The sequence below is a fragment of the Salmo trutta genome, chromosome 1 (assembly GCF_901001165.1).
Source record: "Salmo trutta chromosome 1, fSalTru1.1, whole genome shotgun sequence".
NCBI classification, from domain to species: domain Eukaryota; kingdom Metazoa; phylum Chordata; class Actinopteri; order Salmoniformes; family Salmonidae; genus Salmo; species Salmo trutta.
In genome coordinates, this window is record NC_042957.1 from 53,368,184 (window position 1) to 53,393,527 (window position 25,344).

The window sequence follows — 25,344 nt, forward strand, 5'->3', positions numbered from 1 at the left end:
CCCCTGGGCCCGATGGATATGTAATAGAATTCTATAAGAAGTACTGCACCAGTCTAGCTCCACTTATGTTGCGAATGTTTAAACAATCCAAAGAAAATGCCAAACTCCCGCAAACCCTGTATGAGACTACAATAGCACTGATCTTGAAAAAAGATAGAGATTCCATGGAGATGTCGTCTTATGTCGTTACTCCCCATAGAAAATAAGGTGTTGACAAAGATATTGGCAAACCAATTGAAAAAATATATTTCTGACATCATACACTCTGACCAGACAGGTTTTATCCCGGGCCGACATATATACTACAATTTGAGACGTCTTTTCAACGTAATGTATCAGGATCATAAAGTTGAGGCAGTGGTAATAGCTCTTGACGCTTAGAAGGCATTTGGTCAGATTGAGTGGAAGTATATGATGTCGGTTCTGGAGCATTTCGGGTTTGGAAAGGAATTTATTAATTGGATAAGAATTATTTATGAACACCCAATGACGTCCGTGGTAACCAATCAAGAAATGTCGCAGTCATTCCGCCTGTTCAAGGGCTGCCGACAGGGGTGCCCTATTTCGCCTGCTCTCTTCGCGATGACCATGGAACCCCTCGCTACTTGCATTCGGGCATGTGCCGATATAGCCTCTGTTAAAATAAAAGACACGCAGCTCAAAATTTCCCTATATGCAGACGATGTTCTTTTGTTTTTATCCAAGCCTAAAACTTCTATTCCCCCTTACTTAACTTGATAAATACATTCGGCTCCTTCTCTGGCTACAAGATAAACTGGCAAAAAAGCGAATTGATGCCAATATCACGGCCTGTGGATATGCAATTTCTGCAATCTACCCAATTTAGAACAGTGATGGACACGTTCACAAGCCTTGGCATTGTAGTGACAAGAGACCTTGATCAGCTATTGAAAGCGAATTGGGACATGAAAATTTATCAGCTTAAACAAAATATAGATTTTTGGAAAACTCTGCCTATCTCCTTGGTTGGTCCTATAAACGCTATTAAAATGGTTGTCCTACCCAGGTTTCTTTACCTCTTCCAATGTCTACCCAATTTCATACCACAAAGCTATTTTAAGAAACTGGATTCAATAGTAATTCAATTTTTACGGGATAACAAGGCAGCCAGAATTTCAAAGAAGCATTTGTGCAAGTACAAGATAGAGGGGGCTTTGGCCTTCCTCACTTTAAACTGTATTATTGGGCTGCTAATCTGAACATTGTGTCTTTCTGGAGGAAAAGTTTACCTGAGATGCGACAGAATGATATGCCTTCATGGCTTTTGATTGAGCAGACCTGTCAATGTTCCTCACTCCCTACACTTGTTAATAGTCCATCATATGTGAAAAAAGCCACTTATGACTCTAATCCAGTCATTTGTCATACTCTTAGGATCTGGAAACAGATTAGGCATTTTTTTTTCTTAACATACCAACTGTATACATTGACACCCCGATTTGCCTGAATCATGCTTTCCACCCTGCATTAGATGATATGGTGTTTTCACAGTGGAGGGAGAAGGGGCTCACAACAATTGATAATTTATACATGGATGGTCAGTTAGCTTCATTTCAACAATTACAGGGAAAGTTCAACATGCCAACAACACATTTTTTCAGATACCTCCAAATCAGGAATGTCTTAAAGACACATATCCTACAGTATGGCATTAAACCAAATAATCCTACATTAGATAGCCTGATCCTTGTCAAACCCCATTCAAAAGGGTCGGTCTCTAGACTGTATGATGTGCTACAGGCCCACATAGAGGTATCCACAGACACTATTAAAAGGGCTTGGGAACAAGAACTTGGTTCAGAAATCTCAGATGAGGCCTGGGTAGAAGCTCTCAGGAATATAAACCACAGTTCAGTGAATGCCAGACACAACCTTGTACAGTTTAAGGTGATACACAGGTTACATTACTCAAAAGTGAAACTGCATAAAATATTCCCGGACACCTTACCACTGTGTGAGAGGTGCAAGCAGGATGAGGGGACGTTGACCCACTTATTTTGGACATGTCCTAAGTTACATGCTTACTGGGCTCTCATTTTTGATTACTTATCTAAAGCCTTCGATAGACTTATAGCCCCAGACCCATTGATCGCTCTGTTTGGTTACAGTTGATGGGAATAACCAGGAGGGGAAGGCTGTCTCTCTTTGTACTCTATTAGCCAAAAGGCTCATATTGCAATTTTGGAAATTTGAAGACTGTACCTACCTTTGAAATGTGGTTACGGGATTTAGGGAATGTAATACATATGGAAAAGATACGATACAGTACCTCCAATAGAAGTCCATTGTTTTACAAAATATGACAGCCGATACTGGATAAATGGTCTATTCCCCCTTCATAACTGGTTTGATGATCTGCTGCTACTCTGTGCTGCACTCCACTCAATGTTTATTTTTGGCTTAACTACACTGCTTGTAATGACTATATGCTGATTTATACATGTACCACCTAATAGGATTTTGTTTTATTTTGTGTATGTGTGAGTTAAGTTTTGTTTTGTCCTCTAAACTGGCCATCCCATTCAACAGTACAATGAATGTCAATGTTTGTATTGCTGTCTTCTTTCATTTATTTTTTATTTGAAAGTAATAAACATATTATTAAAAAAAAATAAAGCACAGAAGTTGCTTTTTACCAAACCGACAGCTAAAAGTAAGGCTGCAACAGAGACATCCTTCCGTGTCAGCCATCTCTTGGCTAAACACAAGAAATCGTTCACGGATGGAGAGCTATACAAGGAGGCAAGGGCCGTTGCCACCCAGACGTTATTCAAAAACAAAGAGGACATAAAAAATGCTATCGGTAGTATGCCACTTGGCCCAGCCACTGTGACAAGAAGGGTAGAGTCATTATCGGAGGATGTGAATCAACAAGTGCTCAAGGATTTATCACTTTATGAGTGCTTTTCGCAGCAGTTTGACGAATCCCAGGATATGACAGACACTGCACAGCTGATGGTGTTTGTTCTCATGGCTTTTAAGGATTCAACAATTAAGGAGTCTTTTCTCACCCTTTTACCATTAAGAGGTGAAGACATTTACAACGAGTTTAAACGTTATGTGCATGGTAACAGCATTCCCATTCATAAGCTGGTAGCAATCACTATCATGACGAGTTTGGAGGGTACTATGGTGTTCAATGTTGAGCTGTAGTCAATGAACAGCATTCTTACATACAGTTGAAGTTGGAAGTTTACATACACTTAGGTTGGAGTCATTAAAACCACTCCACAAATTTCTTGTTAACAAACTATAGTTTGGCAAGTCGTTTAGGACATCTACTTTGTGCATGACACAAGTCATTTTTCCAACAATTGTTTACAGACACAGTGATTTATAAGTGAAATAATCTATCACAATTTCAGTGGGTCAGAAGTTTACATACACTAAGTTGACTGTGCCTTTAAACAGCTTGGAAAATTCCAGAAAATTATGCCATGGCTTTAGAAGTTGACAGGCTAATTGACATAATTTGAGTCAATTGGAGGTGTACCTGTGAATGTACACTGCTCAAAAAATAAAGGGAACACTAAAATAACACATCCTAGATCTGAATGAATGAAATAATCTTATTAAATACTTTTTTTTTACATAGTTGAATGTGCTGACAACAAAATCACACAAAAATAATCAATGGAAATCCAATTTATCAACGCATGGAGGTCTGGATTTGGAGTCACACTCAAAATTAAAGTGGAAAACCACACTACAGGCTGATCCAACTTTGATGTAATGTCCTTAAAACAAGTCAAAATGAGGCTCAGCAGTGTGTGTGGCCTCCACGTGCCTGTATGACCTCCCTACAACGCCTGGGCATGCTCCTGATGAGGTGGCGGATGGTCTCCTGAGGGATCTCCTCCCAGACCTGGACTAAAGCATCCGCCAACTCCTGGACAGTCTGTGGTGCAACGTGGCGTTGGTGGATGGAGCGAGACATGATGTCCCAGATGTGCTCAATTGGATTCAGGTCTGGGGAACGGGCGGGCCAGTCCATAGCATCAATGCCTTCCTCTTGCAGGAACTGCTGACACACTCCAGCCACATGAGGTCTAGCATTGTCTTGCATTAGGAGGAACCCAGGGCCAACCGCACCAGCATATGGTCTCACAAGGGGTCTGAGGATCTCATCTCGGTACCTAATGGCAGTCAGGCTACCTCTGGCGAGCACATGGAGGGCTGTGCGGCCCCCCCTCTCCAGACTCTGTCACGTCTGTCACGTGCTCAGTGTGAACCTGATTTCATCTGTGAAGAGCACAGGGCGCCAGTGGCGAATTTGCCAATCTTGGTGTTCTCTGGCAAATGCCAAACGTCCTGCACGGTGTTGGGCTGTAAGCACAACCCCCACCTGTGGATGTCGGGCCCTCATACCACCCTCATGGAGTCTGTTTCTGACCGTTTGAACAGACACATGCACATTTGTGGCCTGCTGGAGGTCATTTTGCAGGGCTCTGGCAGTGCTCCTCCTGCTCCTCCTTGCACAAAGGCGGAGGTAGCGGTCCTGCTGCTGGGTTGTTGCCCTCCTACGGCCTCCTCCATGTCTCCTGATGTACTGGCCTGTCTCCTGGTAGCGCCTCCATGCTCTGGACACTACGCTGACAGACACAGCAAACCTTCTTGCCACAGCTCGCATTGATGTGCCTGGATGAGCTGCACTACCTGAGCCATTTGTGTGGGTTGTAGACACCGTCTCATGCTACCACTAGAGTGAAAGCACCACCAGCATTCAAAAGTGACCAAAACATCAGCCAGGAAGCATAGGAACTGAGAAGTGGTCTGTGGTCACCACCTGCAGAACCACTCCTTTATTGGGGGTGTCTTGCTAATTGCCTATAATTTCCACCTGTTGTCTATTCCATTTGCACAACAGCATGTGAAATTTATTGTCAATCAGTGTTGCTTCCTAAGTGGACAGTTTGATTTCACAGAAGTGTGATTGACTTGGAGTTACATTGTGTTGTTTAAGTGTTACCTTTATTTTTTGGAGCAGTGTATTTCAAGACCTACCTTCAAACGCAGTGCCTCTTTGCCTGACATCATGGGAAAATCAAAAGAAATCAGCCAAGACCTCAGAAAGAAAATGGTAGACCACAAGTCTGGTTCATCCTTGGCAGCAATTTCCAAATGCCTGAAGGTACCACGTTCATCTGTACAAACAATAGTAAGCAAGTGTAAACACCATGGGACCACGCAGCTGTCATACAGCTCAGGAAGGAGAGCGTTCTGTCTCCTAGAGCAGCGGTCCTCAACCCCCGGGCTGCGGACCGGTACCGGTCCGTGGGTCATTTGGTACCGGGCCGCAGAGAAAGAATAAATAACTTACATTATTTCTGTTTTTTATTTTTTTTTATTTATTATCTGAGTCTGAACGATGTTTTATTTAGAAAAATGACCGGATTCCCTCTGTTACATCCGTCTATGACTCACTTGTGTCATTCACAGGGAAATGCTGGCTAGCCGAAAAAGACCAACGGAACTTATCAGCGTATTGAATGATGTCGTTAAAATTATTAACCACATCAAAGCACACGCCCTTAACTCGCGCCTGTTCGAGCAGCTTTGTGAGGAGATGAACGCGGAGCACAGACACCTTCTCTTATACACAGAAATAAGATGGTTATCCCGAGGGAGATCGCTGGCCAGAGTGTTTGAATTACGAGAGCCGCTGCAGAGATTTCTCAGAAAAAAAAGTCACCGCTGGCAGCACATTTCAGTGACAAGGAATGGGTCGCAAAACTCGCTTACTTGTGCGACATATTCAACCTGCTAAATGAACTCAGTCGGTCACTCCAGGGGAAAATGACAACTGTCTTCAAGTTGGCAGATAAAGTAGCTGCATTTAAAGCCAAACTGGATTTGTGGGGACGTTGCGTGAACAGAGGTATATTTGACATGTTTCAAACATTCGCGGGGATTTTGGAAGAGACTGAGCCCGAGCCTTCATTGTCCCAGCTGGTGCACGATCACATGTCTTTGCTTTTAAAAGAGTTTGAGCGCTACTTCCCAACCACAAAAGACCCACGAACTGCCAAGGAATGGATTCGCGACCCATTTGTCAACAAACCAGGTGAATCCAGCATGTCTATGCAAGAAGAAGATCAACTGCTGGAGATCGCAAATGACTGCGGCCTTAAAAGTATGTTCGAGACAACAACTCTGCCGGTGTTCTGGATTAAAGTCACGGCAGAATACCCTGAGATCGCCACAACAGCACTGAAAACCCTGTTGCCATTTCCGACATCCTATTTGTGTGAAGCGGGATTTTCTGCAGTGACAGCAACCAAAACAAAATTACGGAGTAGACTGGACATAAGCAACACACTTCGGGTGTCATTGTCCCTCATTACCCCTAGATGGGACCGTCTCGTTGCAGAGAAACAAGCTCAGAGCTCCCACTGATTTAGCGTTATAGTGAGTTGTATTTTTCATGCATTTTATATATTTTTTTGTGTTGTATCTTATTTTTAAGGCATGTTTAAACGTTACCATAGCGACCAGAGAGCGTTAGGGGCAGAGAGGATGTTACTCATGTTATGTTGTTGGTGCGATGTTACGAGGACGCTGCTAAGAAAGTTGCATACGAGTACACAGTGGATTCACGTTTATTATTATTTTAAAAATACCACCGTTTTTATGCCGGTCGTATCATTTTATTTTGTGTATTTATCCGCCACACCTTAAAGGCCGGTCCTTGAAAATATTGTCTGACATTAAACCGGTCCGTGGCCCAAAAAATGTTATTTATTCTTGTGTAATGTCATATTGTACCCCCTAGCCTAAATGTCCTTTGTATATTCTTTATATATACTTGTGTTCCCCGTGTACTTTTTGTATTGATTTGTTGTTATATAATAATAATACAAATAAAAATAGAACAATTAAATAAGGTGTCTTCTATAAAACGTAGATATGTGCCGTTTTCACATAAATAGACACTGGTATCACATCGACGGGACAGTAGTGGAGAAGGTGGAACGTTTTAAGTTCCTCGGTGTACACATTACGGTCAAACTGAAATGGTCCACCCACACAGACAGGGTGGTGAAGAAGGCGCAACAGCAACAGCGCCTCTTCAACCTCAGGAGGCTGAACAAATTTGGCTTGTCACCTAAAACACTCAAACATTTACAGATGCACAATCGAGAGTATCCTATCGGGCTGTATCACCGCCTGGTACGGCAACTCCTCTGCTCACAATCGCAAGGCTTTCCAGAGGGTAGTGCGGTCTGCACAACGCATCACCGGGGGCAAACTATCAGCCCTCCAGGACACCTACAGCACCTGATGTCACAGGAAGGCCAAAAAGATCATCAAGGACAACAACCACCCGAGCCACTGCCTGTTCATCCCGCGAGGTCAGTACAGGTGCAGCAAAGCTTGGACCGAGAGACTGAAAAACAGCTTCTATCTCAAGGCCATCAAACTGTTAAACAACCATCACTAACAGAGTGGCTGCTGCCAACATACAGACTTAAATCTCTTGCCACTTTAATAAATTGATTTAATAAAGGTATCACTAGTCACTTTAAATAACGCCATTTTAATAATGTCTACATATCCTACATTACTCATCTCATATGCATATACTGTATTCTGTACCATCTATTGCATCTCGCCTATGCCGTTCGGCCATCTCTCATCCATATATTTATATGTACATATTCTTATTCATCCCTTTACATTTGTGTGTATAACGTAGTCGTTGTGAATTTGTTAGATTACTTGTTAGATGTTACTGCACTGTCGGAACTAGAAGCACAAGCATTTCGCTACACTCGCATTAACATCTGCTAACCATGTGAATGTGACCAATACAATTTGATTTGATTTGATCTTTGCCGGTATTGCGCTAGAAATAATACAAAGGTCTCGCTTTAATTAAGAGGTCAAATGAGATCAAACTACTCAATATCGCCATCTGCCGGCCTTTGCGGTAGAACTGCAGAGAGAATCAACACAAACAAAAGTGAAAGCTATCCTAGCTCGATTAATTTCTCAAATAAAATACAAATGCAAACTTTTTAATTTCGCGTATAATTGATTACTTCCTTATGACATGTCTAAACAAGAAACATTTTATTCAGAGCACACCTCACCCTACCCTTGAAATAATCTCACTAGGACCTTGTGGGAGCCAAGCAACTCAAAAACAAGCTAGGGAGGGAGGGAGTGGGTGTTCATTGTTCAGCTGAGGAATTGGAAGTGAAACTCAAATGTGAACTGTCCACGAAAAAAATACCCTTGCAAAGAATTATACTGGATGACTGGTAGCTGTACAGCTCTGAATTATCTGTGCCGAGATTTCCCGCTGTCCACAGTAGTAAACGTCGACTTATGTGTTTTATCACCAGGTGGGTTGTAACTTCCTCGAATCATGCCCAGCTAACGTTAGCTAGCTAGCACGAAAACTTGAGGCATGGTTAACTATTTATCTAGTTAACGTTAGCTAGCTAGCTAGCACGAAAGCTAGATAAATAGTTACCCATGCCTCAAGTTAACTAAACAAAACAAATATTTGGCTAAACTGGCCACGTATTATTTTCTCGTTGCTGTATACTTCGCACGAGCTCTTGAACCTAGCTTATTTATTCTGGCTAGGTAACGTTAATTCTATAATAGACGTCAAAATTATGTTGATATGGGCTATTCTCTTTTTACAGTGTGCAGAGATGGACTTGGACCGTCAAAAGCGCCAGGAGGGCATACAGAACGCCCTGGGATTCATACAGTGAGAAATAAACATTCCCCTGCAATTCCCACAAGTTGTCAATAAATTGTAGCCAGTTGCTCTCTTACTTGTCATTGATCCTATACCCACAAACTAGTTCACATGTCAAAATTAAGATAGGTTATCTTTTCCTCTGTCCTAGGTCTTCTTTGCCTTATCCAAAGCCTGAAGGCTATAAGGTAGGGATTAATGAATGCGATGACTGTCTTCTCTCTTGACCTTAGTCTAGGCATGTCTACACCCCCCTATACTGTTCCAAAGAACATGTGTGCTCACAGTCTTGCAGCTTGCCCTTTGCAGAGATGTTTTACATTTGGTTCATTATTACCATGGGAAAAAGTACCAAAACCAGCCATAATGCTGATTAGACACATCCATGTCCTTTATGGCTTTTCCTGTGTACTGTCTTTATTTCACTCCCATGCCATATTCCTCTCCTCTTCCCTGAATGTCCCTCCAGGGGTTTCTGACCCAGTTGGTGTGTAACCTGCTGGATGAGGGGAATGCAATGTTCAGGGAGTGTGAGTGGCAGCAGGCCATAAAGGACTTCAGTGAGGGTGTTAACGTGGCCCACTATGCCCAGGCTGAGTCTCTGGAAATTCCCTCAGCCCTGCTGGAGAGTCTGTATTTCAACAGGGCAGCAGCCTACCACAGCATGGTGAGTCAGAGTGGTGTGTCACCAGGATTATGCATCTTTGATCCACAATATTGATGATTGAATGAGGTTCAATTCTGTATCCAAAAGGTATGAAGTCATCTTTTAAGTATAATATTTAATAGCAAATGTGCTGTAGTGGGAAAATATTGAACCAATGGTGAATACCCATCGCACTCTCTCTATTTCAGTATTTCGTGTTGTTGCATCACATTGTTCTATTGCATCATGTGCAACATGTTTCAGCCTCATCATTGAACTGTTGCCATCATGCCAAAAGTCAGACACTTCCTCAACATCCCCTTGAAGTTACAGAGCCTGTATCATCTATCATTACCCCAATTACCCCATTCTCATTAGCCTGTATTAACCACTGTATGGCCTTAGTCTTTCACTCTGTGGCAGAACCCACACATTACCTGTCATCTCTTTCTCTCCATCTCTCTCAGGGGGAGTATGAGCAGGGTGTGCAGGACTGTGACAGTGCGCTGGCTCTGTGCAAAGACAGTTCCAGGGCACTCTACAGGAAGGCTCTATGCCTGCGGGAGCTGGGCCGTTTCAGAGAGGCCTACAACTGCAGCACGGGCTGCCTGCTCACTACGCCTAACGTGAGTAACATTATGAATTACCCCTTCACATCAGAGGCTCTTTTCTTGGAGTAGAAAAGTATGCACACCTTTAAAAGGTTAAGTAGCATATTGTTTTTATCTATAAAATGTCTAGCACAGCTCACATTTCTTTTTACCACTTGACATGTGTAATTTGGGATTCCTCATGATGATCCGCTAGTGGAGAAGGGGAGTTTCATTTCATACAAGTCGATTTGTTTCCACATTTCCTTCTCTCCTTCGAATACCTTTGATGTTTTTCAAAAGAATGTGAGAAGAAGCGGCGAGGGGGGAGACCTCACACCATACTTTTGCAGTACCGTGTTGCTCAGAAGAAGTGTTTGTGAAATTCATTTAATAAAAAGCTTATTTAAATGTAAAAATATATATATATATATATATTCTTTTGTACTTTTCATAGGACAAACATGTGTATGAGTTGGCACAGGAGCTAGCTAACAAACTGGGCCTGAAGATACGCAAAGCCTACATTAGCACACAGGTGAGAATCCCTTTCCAAAGCAGAAGGTCTAGATTCAAACAGCATGGCAAATTACCTTCCGTGATAAGTGACTTGGATTCAATTGTTCTCAATATGCAATTCTCTGATCAAATCTGCCATGAGCTGTTTATGCCCTGGTTTAAATCTCAATTTGGATTCATAACAATTGGAAGTCATTAAATTTGTCATTTTCTTTAGGTTGCCTCTTTATGGAGTTAGTATTTGTTTCCTTTGCAGGAGTCGGCCACTTCTGAGAAAAGTAATGGGAACACAGCTCCTTTTGCAGGAGAGGCAAGTACAACAACTTTCACCATTACACTTTAAGGTTGGCACTACGCAGAAATCGCTCTTTCATTTCCTGGTTGCTGAAACTAATAGTTTGCCTAATTATAAGTTAATTAATTATAAGCTATTATAGTTTAGAGAATCATTGAACCAGCTAAACTGCTCTGAAATATAATTTCCATAACCAAAAATATTTTTTTCAGCTGTTTGAAACTGGTGTACAAAACCAAAAGTAATAGACACAAAAACAAAACATAAGAATATGAAGCATATAAATAGAGCACATAGAAAGATATATCGCTTTTTAGACTTGCTTTCAAGTAGAATGATACATCTATAACCACATTTCTATGTGAATTTAGTTGGGGTGCCCAATAAGTTACATATTTCCACTTAAACTGGTTGAGATTTGGAATGTACTTTGGTTTACCTGTTGATTTATTGTCACTTAAACAGAAGCTGTTGTCTTTCTCTTTTCACCTCAAGATGTATGGCAGTGGTCTGGATTCCTTAAGTGACATCTCATCAGGTAGTAATTCTCCTGACCTGAAATGTTGAATTACCTATCACATTGTAATGTAAAAACTATCGAAGAAGATTTGTCAAAACAATTGAATAACTTCTAGAAAATAAAACTCACCTGTTCTCTCTCCCTGTCTTTCAGTTGGTTTCTCCTGCAAGGCTCTATCTGCCGCTATCCCAGTTAGTGATGAATCCTCTCCCTCTGGTCCTCTGGTCTACTCCAAACTTCTGGGTAGCCCTGTCCAAGGTCCCCGGGGGTTGCCCATCTCTGTGCCTGAGTCGGAGCACCTGGGTGACAGTGAGCTGATGGGAGATGATCTAGACAGCCTGCTGGACTGTGTGAGTTTGTGTCTACTGGTTGACGTAGTATTCTGATATATCTAACCTGAATCTGTCAATGCAACTTTTCATTCTCTCCCTCTCGTTGTCATTCAGATTCCCCCCCAACGTGCCTTTCCCACCATCCTCCCCAGCTCAGCTTGTGTCCCCATCCAGCTCCCATTTCCCTCACGTCTGCCCGCCCCCTCGCCCCGGCTCCCCCCAGCCTTTTTCAACTCAGCCATCAGCCAGCTCAACTCTCTGGACACCTTCCCAGGCATGGGTGGGGGGGATGCCCTGGGTGCTCTGAACTCTTTAGATGGCCTTGATGCTCTAGACTCTCTAGATACTTTAAACAACCTGGACACCCTTTCAGGCCTTGGTGGTGGGGATGCCCTGGCTCCCACAACACCACTCTATTCACTTGATGCCTTAGATGCCCTTGACAGTTTCTACCCACTTGGGGGCGCAATAGCAGCCAAACCAGTGGTGGTGGGGGGAGGGGGGCTGGACTCCCTCTCTGAGTTCAACCTGCCTGGTGAGTCAATTGAGGGTGGTAATGTCTTGTTAGCTTTTAGCAATGTATACATGGTTCATTTTTCTTTTAATGTTTAACACCAAGAAAGTTATGAACCTAATTTAGGTGTTATAATTGATTGTTCTGTTTTTTGTTCTCACGCTATCTTAAGGTGCAAGAATCTCCCACAATGTTCTCTCTGCAACACGTTCGCCCAAGAAGTCCAACAACACAGTAAGCCATTTATTTCTGTCAGCAGAATTTGTTGGACTCCCTCCCGTACATTGTGTACATTTAAATGTAAACATTTATTATGCAACGTTTAGGTCACATACAACTTTGTCTTTGGAGTTCGCCTTGACATATTAACCTAAATGAATTTCCATGGCGATGTAGGTGGTAAAGAATGGCCAGGTCTCCTCCAAGCTGTCTCAGCTGACCAAGAACCCCCTAGCAGCCACCCATGACTTCATGCAGGCCTGTGCCACGTGCTACAGATGGATAGGTACAGTAGTGTACATGATAAACTCCCTCTCAGCTCTCAGCCAGTGTCCCTCCCCAGTTTACTTCTTAATGTCATTTTTTTTTTGTGTGTGTGTGTGTGTGTACTTTTTCTCCCCAATTGGTAGTTAGTCTTGTCCATTGCTGCAACTCCCGTATGGACTCGAGAGGCGAAGCTCGAGAGCCATGCATTCTCCCAAACACGACCCCGCCAAGCCACGCTGCTTTTTGACACACTGTTCACTTAACCTGGAAGCCAACCGCACCAATGTGTCGGAGGAAACTGTACAGCTGGCGACCGAAGTCAGCATGCATGCGCCCGGCCCGCCACAAGGAGTCGTTAGAGCACAATGGGACAAGTACATCCTGGCCGGCCAAACCCTCTCTTAACCCAGACGATGCTGGGCCAATTGTGCACCGCCTCATGGGTCTCCCGGTTCCTGCCGGCTGCCACACAGCCTGGAATCGAACCCAGGTCTGTAGTGAAGCCTCCAGCACTGCAATGCAGTGCCTTAGACCGCTGCGTCACTCGGGAGGCACCCTACTTCTAACTAATAAGACAGACATTTTCAAGGCCATCATAGCACTGAGGTTCACCTCTATTGTTATCATTCTAGGTCCCCCTTAACTCCCCTTTCTCTCTCTGTCTCTCCCTTTCTCTGTCTCTCTCAGGTCCAGGGGTCCTTGGCTACCAGCACCAGGCAGAATTGGCCCACCGTTGTAAGCGGGACATTCTTCTGTGCAGGATCAGGGCTTCAGAGCACCCTGTCTGGAACAGGGTGCGACCCCGCCCCACGCACAATTTTACTGGGCCGTTTGTGCTCTGCAAGGGTACGGAAAACAACAGTCACTGGTGCGGGAAAGAGGCTCTGTTTAGATGAAGATAATGTGTGTGTGTGTCATAGGTCAAAATACCCAGTCGTTTTAATCTGTGGAAAAAGGGTCCTAAAGGTTAGCTTTGGTCTGAGTTTGTATATGTTGTAATCTAAGTTCCTTCCCTCTGTGCAGAGGTGCTGGAGACTCAGAAGTGTAAGTATAGGGAGGGCTGTACGTTTGCCTACTGCCAGGAGGAGGTAGATGTGTGGACCCTGGAGAGGAAGGGAGCCCTGAACAGAGAGCTGCTGTTTGACCCGCAGAGCCCCAACAATGACAGGCTCAGCATCACATGCCTGCTGCAGCTCCACAACGGCATGTTCATGTACCTCTGTGAGGTAGGACACACACACACACACACACACACACACACACACACGTGTGCCCTTACACAGACACACCTCCATATGTTCAAACTTTACCAGTGAAACATGGTAGAGGGCTGTGAGTCCCGACAGAGATCGCTGCAGAGCGGTCGTCATTTTTCATGCTGCGGGCGCGAGCGTGCAGTCAGACAGATGACTTTGGGATGAAAATATTTTTGTTGTCCCGCAGATTATTTGTAAACGGTCGTCTTTCTGCTTTGTATGCTTGAAAGCACAATTTTCGCATTATTCACACACTCTGCTTCAACTTCAGTAGCCTACCTCTCCTCTCCTAGTTGGGAGTGAGAGTTCAAGTGTGCCTAGTATGTGTGGTCTCATTGAAATAGAGTAGGCTGCCTACATTGGCGGAGAATCACGTGGCAGTTAGCTTAAATATGATTAGACTGTAGCTTACCACAGTGTGTATAAATACATATTGATAATGGAAAGAAGTGGAGGGCGCTCAACCAACATGAGATGAGGTGCAATAAAAATGGGATTAAAAAAATCAGTCGTGCGCAGACCTCTAAAACATGCCGTTCAACCTTACTCATACTCCCCCCTACTTCTTGTGTCTGTTTACCTCAACTTTCCCCCTCATTCTCCCCCCCCTTCTCTCTACTCAGCGGTGCTATGACAGTAAGCCCAGGATCATCAGTAAGTGCAGTAAGGAGGTGCCGTCCACCTGCTCCAACCCCTGCGCCCGACACCCATTCAACAAAAACAAGTGAGTCACGTTTGCTCCCCTCCCTCCCTCCCTCCCTCCCTCACACACCCTCACTCTTCCCCCCCTGTGCCCTGCAGGTGCCTGGTGCATGCGGTGAGGTCCAGCAGCGTGCACTACACTAAGATCCGCCCGCTGTACACCCAGTGCCAGTTGGACGTGTGCCGCCATGCCCAGCGCTACGGCTGCCAGCGAGAGGACAGCTGCTCCTTTGCCCACTCCGTCATAGAGCTCAAGTGCTGGAGGCTTCAGCAAGACTCTGGTACAGTCAGATTGATGCACACACACTCATGAACATTGTACCCGGTCTCAGACACAGAGAGACATATTTATTCCTGTCTAATAAATGTGAAAACATTTTTAAATGTAGAGGCCGATCTACAATAAAACATCTTTATTTGTAAATGTTAGTTTCTATATTAAAAGTCAGGAAAATTTCAACAAAGTCCAGTAGGTGTCAGTAGACACTGCCGTTCAGTCTTGTCACAGTTGATAAACACTGTTTGTAAATACTGTCTGTAAAAAGTGATGCCTAGGCTCGACTAGGCATCACTTTTCTGTGTATGTGCCTGTTCTTTAGGCGTCACTCATGAAGAAATTGTTCAGGAATCCAAGCGACACTGGCATAAACAGGAGCAGACCACGCACAAACCCAAGGTATAATATCCCTGCTATGCCACATCTCATAATATGGTGAGGCAATGGCTCCTGTGTAGTTTGTCTGATTCTCCACCTTTTGCCTCTCTGTTTTTGTCCCTGTGACTCGTTGACTATAAGCCGGTGTACATGCCACCACCATCTTCATCCTCAAGTGGTGGAGGTGGGGGAGGAGGCTATAACTTGAACCTGAAGAGGAAGGTTGTCTGTGGTCAGTGCTGGAGGGACGGGCTGGTCAGCGAGCCGGACAAAGCGCTTAAGTACTGTACAGCCAAGGCCAGGCACAGGTGAGGCTGCACCCTACCTAGCATCCCTAGCCAGATGGAGACCAGTGCTTCACTGTAGTATGCAACAATTCTATATGACTGACCACTGTTATTCACTATTGTCTATCAAATCAAAGTGTATTTGTCATGTGCGCTGAATACAACAGGTGTAGACCTTACAGTGAAGTGCTTACTTACAGGCTCTAACCAACAGTGCAAAAAAGGTATTAGGTGAACAATCGGTAAGTAAAGAAATAAAACAACAGTAAAAAGACAGGCTATATACAGTAGCGAGGCTATAAAAGTAGCGAGGCTACATACAGACACCGGTTTGTCACGCTGATTGAGGTAGTATGTACATGTAGATATGGTTAAAGTGACTATGCATATATGATGAACAGAGAGTAGCAGCAGCGTAAAGGAGGGGGTGGCGGGACACATTGCAGATAGCCCGGTTAGCCAATGTGCGGGAGCACTGGTCAATGTATGGTCAATGTATGTTAGATGTGTAGTCTGAGATATGTGTTCGGTTTTTTGAATGACAATAGAGAATGTTCATCTCGGGGACACAAGCCAAGGTGTATGGAGCGTTTACAGCGAAGCCCTATGTAATTTAGGATAGTATCTTTCTGGAAAGTCAACCATAACTCTCACATCTCTCTCCCTGTAGTTGGACGAAGGAGCGTCGGGTGCTGCTGGTGAAGTTCTTTGAGGGAAAGAAGTGGGTGATGGTGCGGCCGTTGCCTTTTGCCAAGACCTACCCCCAGCAGTATGACGTGTGTGCTGCCCCCACTACTCCTCATGCACTACCTACTAGAAATAATTTTTGATCGACTCAACCAAGCATATTATCATTGTGTCTATTTAACTTATAATGAACTATTATGTTAGTGTGCTCATGGGTAACGGTATATATTGGTCAGTTGAATTTAATACTTAATCATTGACACTGTGCAAACTTGTTTCCACAAACATCCTCGCAGCCTGTGTGTAACGGCATAACGTGTCCCCCTCAGATATGTGCACATGTGGTGAAGCAGAAGAAGTGCCACTACATTGGGAACTGTGCCTTTGCCCACAGTGAAGAGGAGAAGCAAGTATGGACTTATATGAAGAACAATGGCTGTAAGTTTACACTATATTTTCGTTATCCATTAAACCTTTTGTTCCACATTATCGCCTTTGTTTACTTTGATCTATGAGCAGGATTGGTTCAGATGCCTATTATCCCCACCAGTACACATCAAATTTTATTGGTCACATACACATGGTTAGCAGATGTTAATGCGAGTGTAGTGAAATGTTTGTGCTTCTTGTTCCGACCATGCAGTAATATCTAACAAGTAATCTAACAAATTGACAACAACTACCTTATACACACAAATGTAAAGCGATGAATAGAATATGTACATATAAATATATGGATGAGCGATGGCCGTGCGGCATAGGCAAGATGCAGTAGATTGTATAGAATATAGTATATACATATGGGATGAGTAATGTAGGATATGTAAACATTATTAAAGTGACTAGTGATAACTTTAAGTCCATTTATTAAAGTGGCCAGAGATTTGAGTCTGTATGTTGGCAGCAGCCTCTGTTAGTGATGGCTGTTTAACAGTCTGATGGCCTTGAGATAGAAGCTGTTTTTCAGTCTGACCTCGCCTTCTGGATGATAGCGGGGTGAACAGGCAGTGGCTCGGGTGGTTGTTGTCCTTGATGATCTTTTTGGCCTTCCTGTGACATCGGGTGCTGTAGGTGTCCTGGAGGGCAGGTAGTTTGCCTCCGGTGATGCGTTGTGCAGACCTCACTACCCTCTGGAGAGCCTTGCAGTTGAGGGCAGAGTAGTTGCCGTACCAGGCGGTGATACAGCCCGATAGGATGCTCTCGATTGTGCATCTGTAAAAGTTTGTGAGGGTTTTAAGTGACAAGCCAAATTTATTCAGCCTCCTGAGGTTGAAGAGGCGCTGTTGCTGTTGCGCCTTCTTCACCACGCTGTCTGTGTGGGTGGACCATTTCAGTCTGTTCGTGATGTGTACACCGAGGAACTTAAAACTTTCCACCTTCTCCACTACTGTCCCGTCGATGTGGATGGGGGGTGCTCCCTCTGCTATTTCCTGAAGTCTACAATCATATCTGTTTTGTTGACGTTGAGTGAGAGGTTATTTTCCTGACACCACACTCCGAGGGCCCTCACCTTCTCCCTGTAGGCCGTCTCGTCGTTGTTGGTAATCAAGCCTACCACTGTAGTGTCGTCTGCAAACTTGATGATTGAGTTGGAGGTGTGCATGGCCACGCAGTCATGGGTGAACAGGGAGTACAGGAGAGGGCTGAGAACACACCCTTTTGGGGCCCCAGTGTTGAGGATCAGTGCGATGAAGATGTTGTTTCCTACATTCACCACCTGGGGGTGGCCCGTCAAAGTCCAGGACCCAGTTGCAACCAGGGTCTCAAGCTTAATGGCGAGTTTGGAGGGTACTATGGTATTAAATGCTGAGCTTTATTCAATGAACGGCATTCTTACATAGGTATTCTTCTTGTCCAGATAGGATAAGGCAGTGTGCAGTGTGATGGTGATTGCATCGTCAGTGGACCTATTGGGGCGGTAAGCAAATTGGAGGGTCTAGGGTATCAGGTCGGGTGGAGGTGATATGATCCTTGACTAGTCTCTCAAAGCACTTCATGATGACAGAAGTGAGTGCAACGGGGCGATAGTCATTTAGCTCAGTTACCTTAGCTTTCTTGGGAACAGGAACAATGGTGGCCGTCTTGAAGCATGTGGGGACAGCAGACTGTGATAGGGATTGATTGAATATGTCCGTAAACACACCAGCCAGCTGGTCTGCGCATGCTCTAAGGGATGCTGTCTGGGCCGGCAGCCTTGCGAGGGTTAACACGTTTAAAATGTTTTACTCACGTTGGCCACGGAAAAGGAGAGCCCACAGGCTTTGGTAGCGGGCCGTGTCAGTGGCACTGTATTGTCCTCAAAACGAGCAAAGAAGTTGTTTAATTTGCCTGGGAGAACGACGCCGACGTTTGCGACGGGCTGGTTTTCTTTTTGTAATCTGTGATTGACTGTAGACCCTGCCACATACGTCTAGTGTTTGAGCCGTTGAATTACGACTACTTTATCTCTTTACTGACGCTTTGCTTGTTTGATTGCCTTGCGGAGGGAATAGCTGCACTGTTTGTATTTGGTCATGTTTCCAGTCACCTTGCCATGATTAAAAGCGGTGGTTCGAACTTTCAGTTTTGTGCGAATGCTACCATCAATCCACGGTTTCTGGTTAGGGAAGGTTTTAATAGTCACAGTGGGTTCGACATCTCTGATGCACTCGCTAATAAACACGCTCACTGAGTCAGCGTATACATCAAAGTATACGCATTAGTGTTGTTACTTACGTTCCTCTTTGAACCTGTTCCTGAAGTGAAGGATATGCAGCAGATGTACGACATGTGGCTTACAATGACGAATCAAAACCGTCCGCCGGATGACACCCTGATCACCCAACCCGTAGAGGAGAAGCAAATTGTCATGCCAACCGACTATGCCGAGCCAATGGTGAGTAAAGGCACTTACTCACAAAACCTGTTTGTTGGATGTAGAACGCAAACAATACATTCACCTTTCTCATTTGTAAAAGCTGTCTACCACTATCAAGAAGGATTCTGTATTTTGATAGTGTGTGCATGCATCTTCATGCAATGTGTGCGTATGTCAGTGTGTATGAATGCGTAACGTACTATGAGAACAGTTTTACTTTGCGTGTGTATTCTAGAGCGGCTTCCATTGTCGTCTGTGTGGGAGGCATAGTAACAGCAAGCGCCAGTGGCAGCAGCACATCTCCTCAGAGAAACACAAGGACCGTGTATTCAGCTGCGAGGGAGAGGACGAGAGCCTCACCTGGACATACCGCTTCCCCGGACTCCGCCTTGCCCTTTGCCCCAGGTAACATTCGCCCAGGGGAGGGTCTCAATACTGTAGTTCCTTTCTCATTACCCATCAAGAGATGCTCTGTATATGCACACAGAAAACACCTGGGATATGGCAGGGTTCACTTATCACACCCTTATCCTATTTGTTCCTGTCAAATTTTATCGGTGCACAGTGATTGACGTATGTATAATATAGATCAATGTGATTGACAGGCTGGAGAGTGGCTGTCCCGAGGGGGTGAGCTGTGACTACGCCCACAGTGTTGAGGAGCTGGTGGAATGGCAGGAGAGGAGGGAATTCCTGCGGCGGAAGCTGGCCAAGGCCCGTAAAGACATGCTCATCATGCCAGACGAGTTTGACTTTGGGAAGTACAACTTTCTCCTGCAGGACTGAGGCCCCTGTCCCCTATGTGAGACACTTGCACCTGTAAATAGACAGCAGTCGTCTGTTTTGTTGAAAACCCTGGGGAGTATTTTCTTTATTAGTTAACAGTTAATACAGTTAATACCTGTTTGAGCTGGTTAGGACTGCAAGTGCCTTATTTGTCCAATATTTTCTAAAGGGCTTAACAAATGAGGTCTTGGTTCCGAATTTCAGTGGGGGGGGGAAGTAATTTAGCACTGCCATTTAACAAAACAGTACTGACCAAATATCTCCATTAATAGTCTGTTTAATCTATATATGTCTTATTGGGGGATATTAAGAATTCATTTATGCTTGCGTTCTGATGAGACTCTTTATACAACCCTCAAACTTTCACAACTGTTCTTCCATCAAATGAAAACCGGTTTTGCTGGAAGGCAAAAGTTATTCACTTTCACTTTGTTTATGTGTCTTATGCCAATTTAAAGCTGCAATGTGTAACTTTTTGGGTGACTTGAGCAAATTCACATAGAAATGTTAGTTATAGAGTGGTCATTCTCATTGAAAGATCTGTTCTATGTGTCCTATTTCTATGCTTAATGTTAAGTTTTATTTTTGATTCTTTTGTTTTTGTACACCAGCTTCAAACAGCTGAAAATACTATATTTTTGGTTATTGGAAAGATATTTCACAACAATTTAGATAGTACAGTGATTCTCTACATTGCTTGTTTTGTCACTAACTGAAATTAGGCAAAGTATTAGAAGTTTAGCAACCAGGAAATGGTGAGTGATTTCTGCATATTGCATCTTTAAAGAATTTGCTGCTGCCATTGTAGACAGACAAAACGTTACAGAATATGATCACAGTAATACAGGGGTACTGCAGGGTGTTCATGGAAATATAAAAATATTATTTTATTTCAATGTTTTTATCAATATTGCTAGCAACAAGACTGAATTAATTTTAAATTAAACATACAATATAAAAGAGGGTAATATCTATTTTCTAATGATGTCAACTTTATTTCTCAACTCCTAATATTGAGCAAATTACACTCATTGGAGCTAATTGCACTCACCGGACAGTGTTTTTCCTATATTCATTTAGTACCGCTGCTAAATAGTTGCCACCGCTCCAAAAAAAATATGATTAAACATTTTCGGGCTGTAAAACGTTTTCAGTGTAAACATAAACAACTAAACCAGATATAAAGTATGTAGAAATATATAATGGAGCTATATATTTTAAATAACATCATTTAAGAACAACCACCAAAATAAAAACTTGATTGTCAGGGAAAATCTCAAATTCAAAACATTTTATGGAATTTGATTTGAAGTCACTCCAATAGCATAAGAACATGTTGTAAGCCATGGCAAAATGTGTAGAATTTCAGAAAATTTGCTTTAAAACTGCACATTTTCTATGTGGTCCAGCGGCACATATATATGCCGGAGTTGGAGTGGATTTGAAACCGGCCCACTGCCCCTTGACTCACCCTATCTCTTCAATAAAGCAAAAATTACGAAAGGAATGAGACTGCCACGGTCATTCAAAAAAAATTACTTAAACTTAATTTTCTCTCAGCCCGATGATATAAATTGTGTGGAATTGCAGGAAACTAGCTTTAAAACAGTAACATTTTCTCTCCGCCTCATGACAAACAAAAAATACAAAATTTGTCTCTGCGGCCAAAAGGAGGGCGTCTACAATTAGCGGTCGGACTCTACCACACCTACCACTACTACTGGCTAAATAGATTGAGGATGCTAACTAAGGCCTTATCTGTGGGTAGATGATTGACCCATAATTTAATATCCAATACAAGAGAGATTGGAAGTTCCTCAAATGTGCCTGTAGTAGTAGTTCCTATCTAGCGTATAGACTCACTCATGTTATGCTGAAGAAAAGATTATCTGCCCAGTAAATTTGAAGATGTGAATAAATGTATCTCCACATATGTAGTCCTGCACATTAATACATTATATCAATGTTGGCAAACAATAAGTAATAACATGGTAGTTAAACCTAGTAAAATAATCTTATTGATTTCTATACCTTAGTTTGTTACCAAATCATACATTGTATTGTTGGGTTCAGAGTATGCTTCTGGGTGTGTCATTCCTGTTTTGCAATGGCGGTGGCCTAAAAGCTAAGACTGTAATTCTAAATAAGGATAGGGAGAATACATAATTCAGAGTTGTGCAGATGAGAGCATTTAGCCTGTAACCCTAGAAGCTGAAAAAGGCAGTGAAGCATACCTAGTCTCAGAGCATTTTGTCTTATTCTGTATGTAAATCCGAGACACGCTATTTAGTATATGTTTACATTTTGTATGGTATGTGTTCATTTGTGGATTTCTATCACCCGTACAATGTGTTACGAATTAGCAAAACGTGTATGGTATGTTACAAATTCTAGCTAGGTGTCTAATGTTAGCTAGGCTCGGGGTTAGAGTTTAGGAGGTAGGCTAAGTAGCTAAAAAGTAGTAAGTAGTTCAGAAGTTGCTGAAGTTGTCCATGATGAGATTTGAACTCGCAACCTTTTGGGTTGCTAGACATTCATGTTATACGCCAACCCATCCACCTTACTTTAGTTTTTGTCTTAAGTAGCCATCTGTCTTATGTAACCATACCAAACGTAACATACTAATTTGAATGTCCCGGATATACATTTACTATGTTACGTCTAGTCTATGAGACCAGGCTGGGTGAGGGGTAAGGGAGGGGTTAACATGCTCACTTTTTGGGGGGGGGGGTTCTCTTGAAATATTGAAAAGTTCTGTGTACATCACTGGTAATTGTGTTAGTTCATAAGCTTTGCACATGGGAAGTGTGTTTTAATACCAGCTTTAGCCAGTATAGAGAGGTAATGGATACTCTCGGAATGAACCAAATGGAAGGTTTAAGTTTGTTACTAAATACTATTATTTCAATGACAATTATGGCTATAACGATTTTGATTTACAATATTCTAAAATAATCTATAGAGTGGGAAGTGGTATGTTTCCTACTATGCAAACAAAGTCAGTGAGCTGGATCCTGTTGATTTGCCTTAGGTCAGCTTTTTCCAAACTCGGAACATTTTGGTTTTTGCCCTGACACTACACAGCTGATTAAAATGATCAAAGCTGGATGATTAGTTGATTATTTGAATCAGCTGTGTAGTGCTAGGGCAAAAACCAAAACATGCACCTCTTAGGGTCCCGAGGACCAAGTTTGGGAAACTGCCATAGGTTTTGTCCTCGATTAAATCATTCTAATCAAGGAGTGAATCACATTGACCTTCATCACATCCATCTATGTCATTGAACTGACTGCACCACAATATATCTGCCTATGTTGTTTGTTAAGGACTTTTTTTTCGGGCAGTTTAATCCTTGCTGGCTGGAAACAGTTCTTGAAACTGAAGTGCCCCCTCTCAAAGCCATCAAAATGACCCCTTTATAAAAGTGCACCCTTGTCAAACACTATTCACACTGCTCTCCTGACCACTCTATTTAATTGTAGCTGCCATACTGATTGAACAGATGGTTAGAGACCGCAGTGTTTGCATTTAATTTCCAACATCATGGCACCTGAGAAAACAAAAATGAATTGTTTGAGCTATTGACCAAATCTGACATGTTAAATAAAACTATTTTTGAGAGGTAATAGATCCATGATCTTTTTTTTTACTGTTATTGACAATTATTTTGTTACTTATTGTAATTTATTACACAACTATAACACTACTACTGACTAAGGTCTTATCTTATCAAAGGACACTTTTTATATATATTGTGTAAAAATCTTTTGTGTTCTAGTTAGTGTGGTTCATGTCATTGAGGTTCAAGCAGAGGGTAAATGATTTCCACTTTCAGATCTTCTTCGTGAAGTGCTGTTTAGTGTCCCGAATGCTTGCGAGTGCGTGATGAGATGGGGGTTTCGCACCTTTGTGGTCGAATACACAAACCGGCTCCCAACTTGTAATTGGCTGATGGGTATGATTGACAGCCTATACAGCAAACCGAAACTCTGGATAAATTGAAAGATTAGTATCCTTGGTCTTTCACAGAGTACGTTCTATATTCATAATGTTAGTAATAATTAGAAGTTCTTGCAAAGTGTATATCAGACAAAGCAATTCAAGTTTTATTCCTGAAGTCTTCAAAGCCCTGATGGAGTTTCCATTCTCGTTTTCCATTGACAACGGTAGTAGAAATCTGTGTGAATTTGTTTTACCCTTGCTATTCTCTTTAACACATTTGTGACGATAGAGACACATCCCGATAGAGGGTTACTTCATGCCAGTGACGTTGGCTACATTCATACAGTAATGTTTTAACAGTCAAATTTCATTAGCGTCCTGCAACTTCCTTGTGTTGCTAACTAAATGGACTGATACAATGTCATTGAAATATAAACTTTGCAGCATGTGCAACATCTTCAATTGCTTACACTTTAGTTACTGGCTGCCTGGGTTTGTTATCAAACTTGTCAATGTACTATTTCACAAAACATTACATTTTCATGTCTTGGCAAACTGCATTGGATGATTTGATACTGTAACACACTTGCTGCCAGCAAATGTCACTTTGCATATTATGAAGTGATAGTCTCACAAGAAACTAACGTTAGTCAGTGTCACTACATGTTTTGTTACATTCGTTAATAAAGTAGATATGTATCATCTCCTTGTTTTCTTAAAAGTTTAGGAATATTTGACTATATGTCCATTTGACTGAACTGCCTTGTGACCACCCATGGTTATATGTTGCACTGTCCGAACTAGAAGCACAAGCATTTCGGTACACCCGCAATAACATATGCTAAACACGTGTATGTGACCAATAACATTTTATTTGATAACAGGAACTGGGATGAGAAACTTGTTGGCCAACTAAGGCGTCACAAGCGTGGTAGGCATCCCTTCCACTTCCAGCATTATGCTGTTATTTTTGGCACCGCTGTGCTTAAGGCTGGCACAAATGTGTAGCCTAACAAAGCAGTGACAGGGTAGTCTGTAAATCACATGAGAGATTCCCATTACATAGGCCTACTCTTTTAATTGTACATAACTAACCCCTCTGCTAACAGGCCTTGTATATTCAGAATATTGCGTAGGCTGTAGGGCATTTGTGCACACAGCGTGCCCTCATTATGCGGAGAGGTATCCTCACTACTTGATGTAGTCCTAGTGTATGTTCACACACTCTTCATCATCATACCCTCATTTTTAATTTAGATCCCAAATCCAGTGCCTTTGCTTTTCTGTCTGACATGTTTTACTGAATTGTGATGGACACAGGCCATAGCCATTCAAATCAAATAAGTTTGACACATACACATGTTCACTTGCAAGGTCTTCCTCAACAATGCAGTATTCAATATCAAAGAAAATTGAAAATCCAGAATAAAATATTTTATTCTTTCTCAGTGTATGGTGTTCAAAATGACATTCATTTGCATGCTCCCATGATGGAGTTCATATCAGACTTGCTTACATACCCACAAACAGTCT

General features: G+C 42.7%; 1 protein-coding gene across 1 annotated transcript; it reads left to right on the forward strand.

The window, feature by feature from the left end:
• Window positions 1-8,190: 8,190 nt before the first annotated feature.
• On the forward strand, window positions 8,191-23,495 carry LOC115199976 (zinc finger CCCH domain-containing protein 7B). Its single transcript, XM_029762584.1, has 23 exons — window positions 8,191-8,369; window positions 8,679-8,746; window positions 8,889-8,925; window positions 9,207-9,404; window positions 9,851-10,009; window positions 10,431-10,511; window positions 10,749-10,802; window positions 11,283-11,325; window positions 11,461-11,657; window positions 11,754-12,174; window positions 12,326-12,387; window positions 12,550-12,658; window positions 13,327-13,485; window positions 13,663-13,865; window positions 14,519-14,619; window positions 14,697-14,878; window positions 15,197-15,273; window positions 15,394-15,560; window positions 16,210-16,315; window positions 16,556-16,664; window positions 18,968-19,101; window positions 19,319-19,488; window positions 19,689-23,495. The coding sequence occupies exons 2-23, from the start codon at window positions 8,688-8,690 to the stop codon at window positions 19,867-19,869; spliced, it is 3,009 nt and encodes a 1,002-aa protein (XP_029618444.1). The 5' UTR covers window positions 8,191-8,369; window positions 8,679-8,687; the 3' UTR covers window positions 19,870-23,495.
• Window positions 23,496-25,344: the final 1,849 nt, after the last annotated feature.

What these genes read in the sequence shown, in the direction of transcription:
- LOC115199976 (XM_029762584.1), top strand. Translation starts at nt 8,688, where the DNA reads ATGGACTTGGACCGTCAAAAGCGCCAGGAGGGCATACAGAACGCCCTG. An exon ending in TGTTCATGTACCTCTGTGAG is followed by an intron (nt 13,866 to 14,518) that starts GTAGGACACACA and finishes CTCTCTACTCAG; the next exon opens with CGGTGCTATGACAGTAAGCC. An exon ending in AGACCACGCACAAACCCAAG is followed by an intron (nt 15,274 to 15,393) that starts GTATAATATCCC and finishes GTTGACTATAAG; the next exon opens with CCGGTGTACATGCCACCACC.